This window comes from Pseudopipra pipra, chromosome 2 (assembly GCF_036250125.1).
Source record: "Pseudopipra pipra isolate bDixPip1 chromosome 2, bDixPip1.hap1, whole genome shotgun sequence".
Classification (NCBI taxonomy): Eukaryota; Metazoa; Chordata; class Aves; order Passeriformes; family Pipridae; genus Pseudopipra; species Pseudopipra pipra.
In genome coordinates, this window is record NC_087550.1 from 75,714,991 (window position 1) to 75,729,738 (window position 14,748).

A 14,748-nucleotide genomic window follows, 5' to 3' on the forward strand; every position below is an offset into this window, starting at 1 on the left:
ACCATAAATAAGATTCTCATGTGGATTCATTAAAAAAAGGAGAAAAGGGCAAAATGTTCTCACATGTCCTATCAGGTTCCCCTGGAAACAGTTAATTCTGTTCAAGTCCATCTATCACTCATGTTGATCATGCTGTTAACAGATAAAGGATCCCTATGTACAGCTAGGGAACAGCGTTTGTAAGATGGAAAGGATGTTTTCAGAATTGTTTTCCACGTGGTTTTCATTGATTGGTTGCTTTTGTCAATATACACATTCTGAAGTGTGTTAGTAGTTGTCTTTGGATTTCTAGAGATAACAAAAGACTGAAAAGGGTGATTTGTTGGGTTTTTGTTGTTGTTGTTAAACAGAAAAGGAGAAAATTAGAGCATTTTAGTTTCCTTAGCCTAATTTCAGTTATTGAGAATAAAATACTGAACTATTTAGAAGCCAAACACAAGAACATATTAAACAGTAACAATGAGACTGTATTTACTGGTGACAGGTTGGGTCAAACCAGTCTAATTTCCCTGTAGGGAAATGGAACCAAAGTGTGGGTATGTGAGAAGCACAGATGTTAAATCAACTGTCTTTCCTAAGTCTCTTTATGCTATTCAACGTGGCATTCTCATAAGTAAGTAGGGAATTGTCTTGATTAAATTACCACTAAACAGATGCTAAAGTTTTTGGAAATGTCCATTTAATTGGTTAGTGAGTGTTCCTGGTCAGACTAGAAGAAGAATCTTCAAATGTGGTTCTTGGGCAAGGACAGACACCATTTTCACTACTGTGTTGAATGGTGAAATAATCAGTGTGCTCTCAACAGGTGAAGGAGGGCAACAAAAGCGCATGTGCAGGCTGGAAAATAAAGCTAGAATTCAAAATAGAGGGATGTCATTCAATGGAGTCATATGCAGATTCTGCACTGACATAGGAGTAAGATGAGTTGAAGATTGGAAGAGGACTGGCTCAGCAGTTGTTCTGTTGAAATGATGTATAGAGCTTAGTGTTTCCCAAGGTAAACATGACTTAGAGAAGCAATCCAATCCTGAAATAGTTTAACAAAACATTTTTGAAGTACCTTATCAGACAGAGCTATATATGAATTTCAAACTCCTAAATATGCAGCTTGTCCACTTAAGCACATAATTTAGGCCATTTAGACTTCCCTTTGGAAGTATTTAGAGTTAAATTTGACTACATAGAGGCAGAATGTGACCCCTTTATGACTGAGTAATAGGACTGTTCATTTTAATAAAGAGAAAAGATTTATAACAGTTTTCAGGAGTAAGATTCATTTTCTAGCTTCTCTGATGAACTAATCACCCTGTTTCTCTGTATAAATAGAGGAGAAAAACAGCATGATTCATCTTATTTCCATGTGGACACCTAAACTAGGTCAGATGAATCATGCCATCATCCTCTCTACTGGTAGCTGAGATGTAGGCACATCTACTTTGGAGACACATTTGGTTTTCAGAGATGTCTGCTGTCGCTGGGAGAGGATCTAATCTGAAATACCTAAAAGGAGGAAGAAGCAAATGATTTGTTCTCACTGGTGAGAGCAAATGAGAGAATTGTGAAGCACTGGAATGATTTTCTTGAAGGTTGTGGCCTCTCTGTTAATGTGCACTTTTTAAGAATTCTTCAGATGAAGATGTTAAAATATAAGATCATGGGTTCAGAGGACGGGTTGGAGCACATCGCATGTGCCTTCTACCCCTCGTTTCTGTGAGGTTTCATTCTCTAGTGATAGATATCTCAGTCCTACATGATCTAGGATACACAGCTGTAAAGGGACTGATCCAGTTTTGAGTGATGCATGATATGCGTACCCCTTGTCACATTACATGGTGGGGCAAGTCACATGATGGGATAGAAATCTCCGTGGGCTTATAGTTTGGAAGAGATACATATTTCCATCAGCTTGTATCTCCAGCTCCTTCACGGAAAGCATTACGTGCCTTGAGAATGTGTGACTCAGCAGTGCTGCAGCAGCATTTGCAGAACGGGGCTTAGCAGAGCAGCTACAAATAGTGGCAGGGTGGAAGGCTATTAGCACCCCAGTAAAGCTGTATAGTAAAAGTATATATTCATGATCTTTATGAAAGTAAAAAACAGCATTTAAAAAGGCAAATTATCTTTTGTGTATTTGGAAAGAACTTGGTGAAGTCTAAAGAGTATTAAGACATAGAGCTTAAGAGAATAATTTAATGATATTCAGCCCATATTCAACCCATATTTATGTAATTATACAGTAAACAGTTGATTTGCATTTAAATCTAACATCTGTTGTTCTCTGCTTCATTGAGTGAGCTCTGACTAAATATTAATAGACATAAAGAAACACCATGCAAAACAAAGTCAGAAAATAATAGATGAGATAATAATCTCATAAGAAATTGGATTGGTATTTAAGAAGAGGATATTTAAAAAAATTTCATGGAATTGTCTGCTTTCTTGACTATAGAAAGAAATCCAGAATAAATAAAGAAATTCTGGTTTTGACTGCTTGTTCATTGATGCCACGAGTCCAGAGAACTAGACTGAAAAATCAGATGGCAGGTCCTTCAGTCTGCCACCTCAGCAGAGGTAGGGCATGGAGATCCATGGCCTACGGGAGACAGAATAGAAGGGGTCTCAGTGGGACCTAAACTGTTCTATGATTCTATCATTCTAAGTGCCAAAGCTACAAGCAGCTATGGATCATTTACCTTGTATTATTTATTTCTTTCTAAAGAATGTGTTAGAAGTTGGTGTAGAAATCAGTTGTATTAAAATCAGGAGTCATACTGGGAAAAAAAGGATAAATCAAAGTACAGTGGACTATTCCAATCCGTATCAATATCTGATTTTAAGATGTTATCATCAAAAGCAGCTACACAGAATAAAAAAGTCGTTCTAGAAGGAATTTCTTTTTCCTGAGACTTCCCCAGAGTTGAATTTCACTTAACTTTGATAAGTTTATATACTAAATCTGTATGTCCTTTCCTAACCAGTTTAGCAAACTGGAGTTTTTATATTGTCGACAGGGGCTATTTTCCCCTTGTAATTGTGAAAGAACATTTTTGTCTGCCTGGTTATCCACCTTCTGTGAGTTTCTGTCTTGTCAAGTGAGAAATGTTACATTTATTAACCTGTCTGAAACTTGGAAGTGCATACTTCATTCCTTTTTATAGCAGTCTGAAAACTAGGTACTGAAGTACATGGCATAGACCAAAATGCTTTTTGTATCACCTACATTAAGCAGAATTTTGCATGTATCACGTATCAGGGTGATTAGATCACTAATTGCTGATATACCAGAGCTAAAGCACTGATGTTTAAGAAATGCAGCCTTAAAGGACATTTTTTTCATCTTTTTTTTTTTTTTTTCTTCTCAGTAAATATAAAGTGAAGAATAGTGAGGTGAAAGATAAAAAATGCAACTAATCCCCTACCAAGCTCTCTGGAGGCTTCTTGAAACCCATTACATATAGTCATATGTTAAGTAAACAAACTCCTTAACTTCCTTTGACTGACTGGTATGACAATTTTTAGTGTGGAATTCCTCATACTATTGGATACAGGCACTAACCAAACCTCAACCAAGACTTAAAAGAAAGATTAAATATTCAGTGATACAAAATGAATATATTTACTTGTTTGATGTGTGAGAAATGTTGCATCTGCTAGAACCCAATTAACATTTCATTTAAACATGTATAAATTAAAAATCAGCTTACTGAAGTTGAATGAACATTGTCAACATAAAACTGGGATAACTGGAAAAAAATAAATAAAAATTCAGGTTCTAAACTTTTAAATGTAAAGGCAAAAGCCTTGTCTCTTGTCAGTCATTAGCATGGCTTCATGGAAATCTTCCTGAAGTTGTTCTTTCTCTGCATGAGCAATTTCCCTGTGATTCCCTGATAATTACATTTTATAAAGTTAGCATGTATAGTCATGATGCTCAGGCAGCTCTCTGAAACCAAGAATATACTTTATTTCATTCTAAGAAAAGCATATTCACAGGTGTGCAGAGGGAAAGAAGATTGGCATAAATGCATAAGAAGTTTGTAATTTATCTACCATTAAAATTACTTTATAGAAGCATGATCATCTCTTTATTTGTATAAATTTCAGTATTGCATTTTGTTTAAGGACACTGTGTCTTAATACCAGTTCCTTACAAAAATCATAGGGCTTCACTGTGACATCACTTTATAGTAAAGGGAGAGGAACAATCACTTCCAGCTAGCAGTTCATCTCAACTCAAAGTAGTAATCTCAAATCAGAGAAATGAATCCTGTCTTAGAAGTGCTTGTTAGCTATCATATATATGTTTGAAATTATATGAAGTGAAATTATCCTTCTAATCAATTAATTTTCTGACCCTCCTATCCCAGCATCCTCCTGCTACGAATTTCTTTTTTCAAAAAATACCCTTTTCATACATCCGAGATGACTTGCCATCCTTTTTATTATGGCAAATGTGTAAAAATAGTTATCTTAACTCAGTATCAATTTACGTCCTTTTGGGAAACCATGCACAACATTTTAAATCAAAATATTTTCCAAGCAACTTCATTAGAAGAAGTTTTAAAGCTCTGATTCCGCTCAGTGGTCTGCTTGCAACTCCAAGTGTATTTCATTCCAGGGTAATAAGCAATATATTCAGAATTTAGAAATATTTTTCTCTGGGAAAACATTGCCTGTGAAATACATGGAACAATGCAAAATCAGAAAGAACATAAACAGAATCCAAGAGATAAAAAATGGTTTGGTTGAGGTCTGTTAATTGCTAGTTATTTCTTCTCCTGGCACCATACGAAACAATCTGCTCATATTGCTTCCAAAATGACTAGATGAATGTTTCCATTGTCAGCACTATTAAAAGGATAACAACAGACTGAAAAAATGGAAAAGAAGCACAGTTTGGGGAGAAAAGTGGAATCACTGATGATAACTAGATAAAATAATAACTTTATGATATTCATAAATGTAATCATTCATTTATTCTTTCATTCATATGAAAGTCATTCAGTATTAAAATATAAACTATCAAGATATGATTAAATACTTTACATTCCAGTTACTATTTAGGAGTATGTTAAATAGCAGATCCTAAGGCCAGATATTTTAAAATCAACAGCAGTAAGTTGCACTGAAAAGTTCAAAACTAATGCTGTGAATCAATTGTGGTGACTTCCATTAAGTCATAAAAATTAATGTAACTCCAGAGAACTGGATAAAAGATAAATTTATTCCAACATTTCATAAAAAAACCCCAAGCAAATTACAAGACTTAGAGATCATGGTGTAAGGTCAGCTGAACTTGAGTCCTCCTGCAGTGCAGGGCCTGTTCTTGAATGTATAGAGAGCAAGACGAAGAAGGAAAAGAAAAAAAACATCTGAATTTGTTGATTTAGAAGGCAAATTCCACATGGCAAAATAGTTGGTATCAGGATTACTAAGCACAGATTAACACTGATGATGATATTAAGTAGATTATAAAATAAGAATGAGAAGTATCGTTATCAGTTCAGACTCAGGAAAGGATGTAGCACAATTATGTGTGAAATTCATCTTATCTGGCTTTGGGACATGTTTTCTACATTCTATTTGTTGGTTAACTTGGGAAAGAATTTCTTATGAGTCCTCACAATTTCATTATGGGAAAAAAGGAGACACACCTTAAATATGGATTTCAGAGAATTTGCTGTTTCTTTTCAAAGTGCAACAGTTCTTTTTAGTGTAATTAATGCTTATAGCCTAAATTACGTATGATTGCAAATTCCTATTAATATTCCAAATAAAGCTGTCATATACTGACTTCCTCATGTCCTGATGCTAAAAAGACCATACAAACCCTAACACAAACCACAACTAAAAAAAATTACAGTATAACTGAACAAACTCAAAGTCACAGGATATGTGAGAAATTCCTGATATTTGAATATCTGAGTAATATGCCATGGAATACAGACAACTTAGACAATGGTCAACTAATTCTAATTCAAGTTTCTTAAATGTTTCTGTTTTTTTCAAAGACAGCTAAAATAAATTCAAGACCAAAGAAGATATGACAAATTCTGAAGTCTGTTATGAGTATTTTGGGCTGCAAAGCCTGAGGTGTATCACTAGCATTTGACAACACAAAGTTGACTGTGCTGCAGGTTTAATCTGTTACACCTGTTTTCATACTGACTTCAGCGATGAGTCTACAATCTATGAAATGGATTAACTTAAATATGTGTTAATGAGGAGCAGTTTTAGTGAGTCTCAAATCTATTCTGCTCACGCTTATCCTTTTTATCTCTCTCCCAAATAACCTTCACAGGCAATGCCCTAATGAGTTCATTCTTAGTAATCCATTTATATATCTTGAAAACATTATTCTTCCAGCTCATTTTTCTGATATGGCAAATGATTCAGGGATTTTGCAGTGTATCTGGTACTGTGTACTACTTTGTAGTTAGGAATAGGTACACTGAATTTCCCATCTATACATGTTTCTCTGTTTGATGTATTTAAAACAACGATATTATGAATGTAATACTGTGTGGATTAATTTCTTTTCCACAATTTTTTTTCACAATATTTGAATGCCTTTTGCTAGCTAGGTTGTATACTTTAACTGAGACATTCCCCATGACTCCAGTAGGACAACGTATACAAGATGCATTTGATTGGAGTATAAGTCTTTAGGAGAGGGAGTTTGATGCTTCTAGGTTATTTGTGCTGCTCATAAACAGAAGGAAAACTTATGAAATCACCAGACATTAATGGCAGCTGTCAACAAGTTTATACTTTCCCATAAGATTTTTCAAATAAAAATGAATTCATATTATTGTTAGGTTTTTCAGCTTTTGCTTGGATTTGATTATCTGGGTTCCTGTATGTCATGGGCTGTTCGTTAAGGTAATCCAGGTTTATGAGTTTTGGTTCCCCTCTGGACTGTGAAAGGCAGTCTTGCTAAATACAATATCCATAATTCAAGGATGGATTTTAACCTGTCTGGTTATAATTTATTGATTTTTATATATTACCCTGGCTAATTGTGAATTAATTTATAATATTTAATGTCGACTGATAAATTACTGCTGAACTGTAAGACTTCACAACTTGTTGGCCCACTACTAATACTGGATTTTTAGTTTATTAGATTATCTTTGCATTAAGTACTATATGTGTTTCAAAAGGTAATACTCAGAATTTAGACCATGCATTTGCTTATTTAGCATCTTCTATAGTACATAGATCTGTGTGAAAAAAGGGTAAACTTAAAAAAAAGAAGTTGTTTTAGAACAACATGGTTTCATAGAAATTTATTTCAAATTAGTTTTCCAAGGTACCTGTAGTAGAAAGACACTTTGCCAGAACTATTAAAGATTAGAATCACAGGGCTGGTTTAAATCCAATCCAGATTCTATTTCATTCTGTGTGGTATTTCCATTAAATCTGATTAATGTCTAGAAATAAAAAACAATATTTCTTTTTTGTTTTCTTTGTGAATTTTTCTAGTAAACAGGGCATGTGTATACTTTTGAGTTTTCTTTTAAAGTTAGTAATCCAATGGACTGATGACTAAACTGGGACATCTTTGCAGTTTAGAACTACCTATAGCTCTCAGGAACAGAAAGGTTAAAGAATATGAAGAGAGCAAATCTTTTAAAGCAATGACTTGGTAGTTATTTTGCATCACTTTGTGATCACTTTGTTAAATACACTATTATCAAAAAATATTGTATATATATGTACTGATATGAAGTATCAGGTGAATAAATGCAATACATAAAACACGTATATCTACATTTTTTCGTAGCCTTGAGTTTTGTTCCTTCTTAGCAAAATCAGGAAGATAAATAGACCTGTTCTTTCAAAAAATTAATGGATTAAGATATTGGAAACCCTGTTTTTTGAATTAGGAATGTACAAACATTAGTTTTAATTGTAGACAAAGAAAAATAAAATTGACATGTCATCTCTGGTAAATACTAGACATTATTGACAGTAGTACTGCAGAAAGTTCTGTAGGATATTGTGTAGTGGTTAATATGAAGATCTCATAAAGGATGGAGATAAGAGGCACTGAGCCTGCAGATTAAAAAAGTCATTTAATAACAATAAAAAGAGCTTGTATAACTCATCTTGGTTATATTTAAAATGTATTTTATGTCTATTAGATTTATACTGATTGAAAACTCAGCACTTATTTTATGTGGCTGAATAATTAAGACTGATTATGTTAGTCTGAGCCCATAGATTTAAAAGATAAAGAAACACATTGCTACCTCTATGATACACTTGCAGTATTGAACCAGCATAACTTGATTTGTCACTGAGGTGTCTGAATGTGTTATAAATGACATGGATTGCCCTTGTAAGGTATTCATTGGCGCTGTTCAGTATTGAAAGTAAACATAGGTCTGCTTTGCTGTTTGTCAGACTGTCTGAGAGCAAAACAAATCTCTGGAATAGCCTTGGTGTTTATAAAGTAGAAATGTGACAGTAGAATAAACCTGAATAACAAATTTTGTAAGAAATCCTAAAATAACAATTAAACTGCATGATGCGGAATTGTGAACACAAGAGGTCAATATCATAATATCCTGTTTAGAAAAGTACAAATAGTCAATCGATTATACAGTTGATTATTGTACTCATTCATCTGGGGTTTGCTGAGGCACTGGCAATGTAGTTCACTATTGAAGATTTGTTATTGTTTATACCATATTGTAAAATTTATTGATTATCCATGTGCAGCGGGTTTATTCTTTCAACTACTGTTTGTGCTCTTGGTAATAGGATACTGCAGCCGTGGATTGAGACAGACATTTTAGATGTTTTCATCTAGGTTTTCATCTAGGAAAAGTAATAATAAAAAAAGAAAAGGGTCATAAAAACCTTATTAATGTAATTCTGTAGGGATTATTGAAACATCACTATTTTACTAATATTACCTAACAATTTTCATCTAAAGCATTGGCAAAATTTGTGTAAAGGACTGAATTTACAGTTACAAAAATAACTATTTTCATATAAACCTTTAATATTCTTCGCACTTTTATTATTTAAGCCATGTAGACCAAGAATCAGTTTGACTTAAATTTTTGTCCTTGCTATTCTGGGCTGCTGCATCCAAGGAGATGCTTTTTATTAGGCTGTGTTTAATATAATCTGCAAAGAAAACATATGGATTATTAATTGTGTCGAAACATTATTTGTAAAGTGTTTCCCTATATGCAAAAGACAGTTGTCATAATTTGTGAGAAGTTTTTCTCTTCAAAAATTCTAATACAAAAATTCATTTGGGATAAATGTAAGTTGTCCTAATGTAACTGTTTTAAGTTCTTATTACTCTGATTTCTTATTTTTTAAACCTTAAAAATAATGATTGATTGATTGATTGATTTATTAATTACAGAAACCTTTGAAATGCTTATCAGACTGGCTGAGAATTACACAAGCACACTTTTCTGCACTGCATATAGAAACATGGCTGCTGAGGCTACTGTGCGTGTTCAGGAGTTTTTCACTGATGTTGGACTCTTCGTGTTTGGCACAGACATTAGCACAGAGAAATTTGTCAATAGATTTTTTGACACTCTGTTTCCAGTAGTCTACAACCACGTGATTAACCCCGGGCTGACTGACATTTCACTGGAATATGCAGAGTGCCTCCGAATGGCGAGAAGAGACATCAGGCCCTTTGGCAATATTCCCAAAAAGGCCATAGGACAAATGGGAAGATCGCTCTTATCCAGCCGGACTTTCTTGCAGGCTCTGAATTTGGGGATTGAAGTGATCAATACAACAGATCACCCGCATTTCTCCAAAGACTGCAGCAGAGCTTTACTGAGAATGCAGTATTGCCCCCACTGCCAGGGAGTGATGCTGAGCAAGCCCTGCATGGGCTACTGCCTCAACATCATCCGGGGCTGCTTAGCCAGCATAGCAGAAATTGATCTTCACTGGCGGGGATATGTTCGGTCCCTGGAGGAGCTCTCAAGCGCCATGAGTGGAACACACGACATTGAGCACGTGCTTCTCAACTTTCATTCGCTTGTTAATGATGCTCTGGTACAGGCTCATATCCATGGGCCAGAGTTATCTGAGCAGGTAAGAAGGTGGTTTATATACACTCAGTGACAGCAGGAAGAGTATGACTGATAATTCTTACTTGTTTGGCCATTTTTATGGTGAGGAACACGTTTGTATCTGAGTTCAGCTTCATTTTACAATGCAATTTTTGGAGCACAAAAAATGTTTTTCATGAACATAAGAAAAGTTTTTAATCACTTCGTTGCTATCCTGTGTGCACATAATGATAAATTTAAGCAATCCTTATTTTAGATACTATTGGCCTGCCTTAGAGAACCTGTGACTTTGCATATATTATTTCCATAATTATTTAGGTTTCAGAGGAAGTAGCACAGTTCATTTGTAACATAAACTGAGTCCTTCCTTACATATACTTGAGAGAAAAAGTGAGTTATGTGAGAGCTTTGTTAGCTGTGAATGCATGACATGAAGAATTTTAAGATACTGTTAGGGAAAGTGTGCACTACTTACCTACACATTAGGAAAAACCCTAGTATAACTTCTAATTTATGAAGGTTAAGTACCAAAATTTGAATTTTTCATGTATTATTTTTAGTCTATATTATGTTTTGTAATTGTATTTTTCTCTGTATTCTTACATTCAGACTTCACTGACAGTGGCATATTCTATGTTAAATGCTGGATCGGATAACTTGGTTTGGGGAGATGTCTTTAGTTTCACGGTACACACTGGTCTGAAGAGGGCGTCTGAGTGTCCCTGTGGCGTGGCATCAGCTGAGGTGCAGTAATACTTCTAGGACTGCCCTAGCCTGCCTCAGTACGTGAGGTTGAAGCACTTTCTTCTGCTAAGCAGCTGACAGGACCTCTGAGAGTAAACAACTTGACCTAATATAATAAATAAAGCATTTTTCATTTCTTACTAAGACTCAGAGTCTATTAAAACTGATTCTTCATCCTGCTTAGTCACTGAGTAACTGGAAAATTGCTCAGTCTGTGAATTTCCCATTTTAACTGCTTTATGTCAGCCAGCTACATGAACCATAATATCCTGCTGCTGAACTTCTTGAGAAAAACCATCTTTTTTTTTGGAAAAGGTTTTTCACTAACAGTTTGGCTCATAAGTGGCTCACTGATGTCTATCTAATTCAAGTTATTTCAGAGCTACAGTTGCCTTTAAGGGATATACCCTGTTGCTCCTTTGATTTCTGTGGGATCTTTTTTGCCTATAATATTCAGGAACAAGCTAGAACAAGCAAGTAAAGGCTCAAGGGAAGGACTTGTGTTTCCTATTTCATCCTGGGTAATTTAATTTGAAAAGTTTTAGACTTGGATTTTCAGCAGTGAACTGTCATGGACCCAGACTTGAAAGTCTCTCAGCACACTCATGTTTTCCATATGAAAGTTTTTACTCCAAAATAGTGTATTTCACTGAATTTTAGTAAAAAAATTTAAATGGATGAAGACCCCTCCTCCTAGTGTTTTGGCTTAATGAAAATTTCATATTGATCCAAAATAAAATGCTTTTGTTACTCCTGAAAACTCTATGCCTCTCTTCTCCCCTTTCTTCATACAATGTAAAGAATACTAAAATTTCTTATGTAATGATATTTGTTACCAGTGTGTTTGTTTGAAGATCATATGTTTACTTCTGTTAAGATTGTCTGATATAGAATAACTTCCAAAATTTCTACCCTAAATTCTTCATTTTTCACTCAAGCTGCATCAGATCTAAACATCTCTTTCAGTTAATTTCTGTTTTAATTGACCAGTCCTTTCTCTCTTTGATCTTTAATTTGACCAAATAAGACTATGATGCAATGATCCCTTGAACAATGGTGATCTAATTAGTCAGTATATTTCATATTTTCCCATTTATTAGGTACCAAGACAATTCTGACATGTAATAAATACAGTTTTTCAGCTTTAAGATGCAGAGGACATGAATTCCATTGAAATTGGCTCATTAATATTGATTTATTTTATCTTTGAAATGACTCATGAACTGTTTCAAGTTTTGATAAGCAACTAATGCATCAGTGATTCTAATAGACAGGGAAAAGATGATTATGAGCAAGCAAGTAATGGCAGTCTCTGCAGTTTTAAAAGTGAATTTTATTATATTTTGTGAGTTTTAAAGAAGCAAACAGGGAAAAAAATGTTTAAATGTTTGGAAGTATCATATATACATATGCAAGTGTTAATATGAGAATCTACAGAGTATCCTGCTTAGTGATACATGTAGTTGTAGAGTTTTTTCTGTTCATGTGTATGTTTGTGTAAATTACCATACATAAAGGAATTTTTCTAACATGTTGTATGAATATTTAAATCTGATGTATATTCATACTTTAAACTCTGTGTGATGTGGAAAGACCACTAATGCCAATATAACATGGCTTCCTCTTCTGGTAATTTGCAACTTGTTCCCTTTTCTGCTTGGGTCAGCAGAGCAATGCCATGCTGTCTGTAGATGGAATTTGTCTTTTCCTTTGTTCTTCCTGTTTCAAATTCACCTTTAATTCCTACCTCCCACAGCTCTGCTGACTGACAAATAAGTGCAGCAGTTGTTCATCATCTCGATACCTGGGCATTATTTTATGCTATTCTGCAGAATCTAGTGGGGAAGTGTGGGTTGTACAACTATTCACATATTTATGTATTTTCACACATTCGCATTGATATATATTTAATGACACTTCTGTTCCTGAAGTCTGTATATGTCCATTTACCTACTGGTATTGCTCAGTGCATAGTGGACTCTATGCTTTTTAGCTGGTAGGAGTTGGACCAAACTCCTTTTTTTTTAGCAAATATCTGCATGTACGTTCCTGCAGATATAATGTAATATAGGCTTAAGAGAGCTGCATAATACAAAGCAAGAACAGGAAGCATTAGTAAGACAGCCTGAAAAAGATGGTATGTAATTCTTAAGCATTGGGTAACAGCTAAAGGTACCTGTTGTTACAGAGCACCTTGCAGATTCATCCTGTTCTTTTGTGCTGGTCTCTGAGCTTGTGTTTAGCCAAGGAGATTACCACAGAGGGCACTGTACAGCTGGAATGAATGCATAAGAACTTTATAACACATTTAAACCTTGTATAAATGTTAAAAAAAAAAAGCACACAAAAAACCCCCGAAAAACCAAAACCCCACAAGCAAAAAAACCCCTAAAACAACAACAAAAAACCCCTCCCAAAACAAAAATCCTATGGTAATTTGTTTACGAGTTGTAATAAATTGTTTCATGTTACCTCTCTTCTGTTATTCAGGCACTGTCAGTGTTCAGACAGAAGGACAAAGAGATTTTAGCAAGATTTACAAAGTTTTGGTACAGATGGAGCCTACTATTCTCAGCATAAGTGTGTTTCCACTCTCTTTATGCATGGATTAATGACACTGTCCCATGCCATGGAAGGGCAAGTTCCTGTGTCACTCACAGTGTAGTGACTGTGACAGTGTAGTGACTTAATCCAGTCTCACTCTGGATTGCCCAAGGCCTGCTCTGGTAGGAGCAGTTTAGCTTTATGTTCCCACCCCTTTCCCTGTGTGCACACTGCTCTGACAGCTGAGGGTCAAGCTGGTTGAGGGAGCTGTCTGTACTCTGAGCCACAGTTCTGTTTTCGTGTTTGAAGACGTGTGCTGCCACACTTCGGGTAACACGGCTGAGGTTCATTGGAGTGGAACAAACGCAGGACCTGAGAGGAGGTGAGATGAGTCTGATGTCAGGCAAGAGCTGAAAAGAAAGGGGAAAGGAAAAGGAGAGAAGAGAAAATTCACAAGGCTTTATAATTAAGTCTTTTCTCCGAACTTTATGTGAAACTGTTGTTTGTGATTCCCAAAAGATCAATGGTGTCTGAGTTTAGTGTTGAATAAAAGAGATTAAAAGGAATATTGATTAGTTGTTCATTGGCTATTCTGGGCACTGATGATTTTGGGATCTGAAGGAAAATTAAGTATGTGACCATGATATTAAAGGCTATAAGCTATATATGCATATAAAAATTGGGAATCAGAAACACAACATGAAAAGTAAAAAAAAAAAACCACAGAGGAATTCTGGCATTTCCTCATTTTGAAAGTGAGGAATTTGTGCTACGGGTTTGGTAAAATTCTTGTATGCACTTTTGCATGTAATATAAGCCTACAAAAATTCAGAATGGGATTTTCAAAAGCTTTATGTCTTCACTGTGTTCTAAGTTTTGCAAACAGTTGCAGATAACAAACATATCAAAATTATGGAAGTTCTTAAGTCCTTTCATCTCAGTTTAATACTGAAAGAAAATCTTAAATTATGTGTCTTCTAAAAAATAGGCATAATTATATTGTGTTAAAAGAGACTTTTGTTTTGCCTTTTTTTTTTTAATCAGCTGTTAAATACTGTAAAGAAAGCAACATCTTTCTTCTGTCATAGAATACTAGCAGGAAGAATTTAATAGACTATATTTAGGGCTGTATTTTCTTACTGGTTATTTTTAAATGACTAGCTACAAACAGTCAGAACTGCTGTAATATAGTGATGTTTTAGATTTAAAATTCCCATTAAAGGGACATTCACAAGCATTATAAATATTTATGGGATTTTTTTCTATTCCTTCTATGATCTGTTTTATGTAGCTACTTTTTATTAGGGTGTCTCCAGTGAAAAGTCACACAGCCTTATTGCATTCCAGAACATGAAGTGCTGTAGAAGTGCACTAAACAAATTAATATTTTAGGTTTGAA

The 14,748-nt window shown here is 34.8% G+C and overlaps 1 protein-coding gene across 4 annotated transcripts in view; it reads left to right on the plus strand.

Annotated features, from left to right (window-relative positions):
• GPC5 (glypican 5) overlaps window positions 1-14,748 on the plus strand; it is a 398,962-nt gene that overhangs the window by 72,902 nt on the left and 311,312 nt on the right. For all 4 annotated transcript variants that reach the window (XM_064645992.1, XM_064645995.1, XM_064645994.1 and 1 more), the window contains exon 3: window positions 9,389-10,083. In XM_064645992.1, the coding sequence (XP_064502062.1) occupies window positions 9,389-10,083 (695 nt within the window). The remainder of the gene's footprint in view (window positions 1-9,388; window positions 10,084-14,748) is intronic.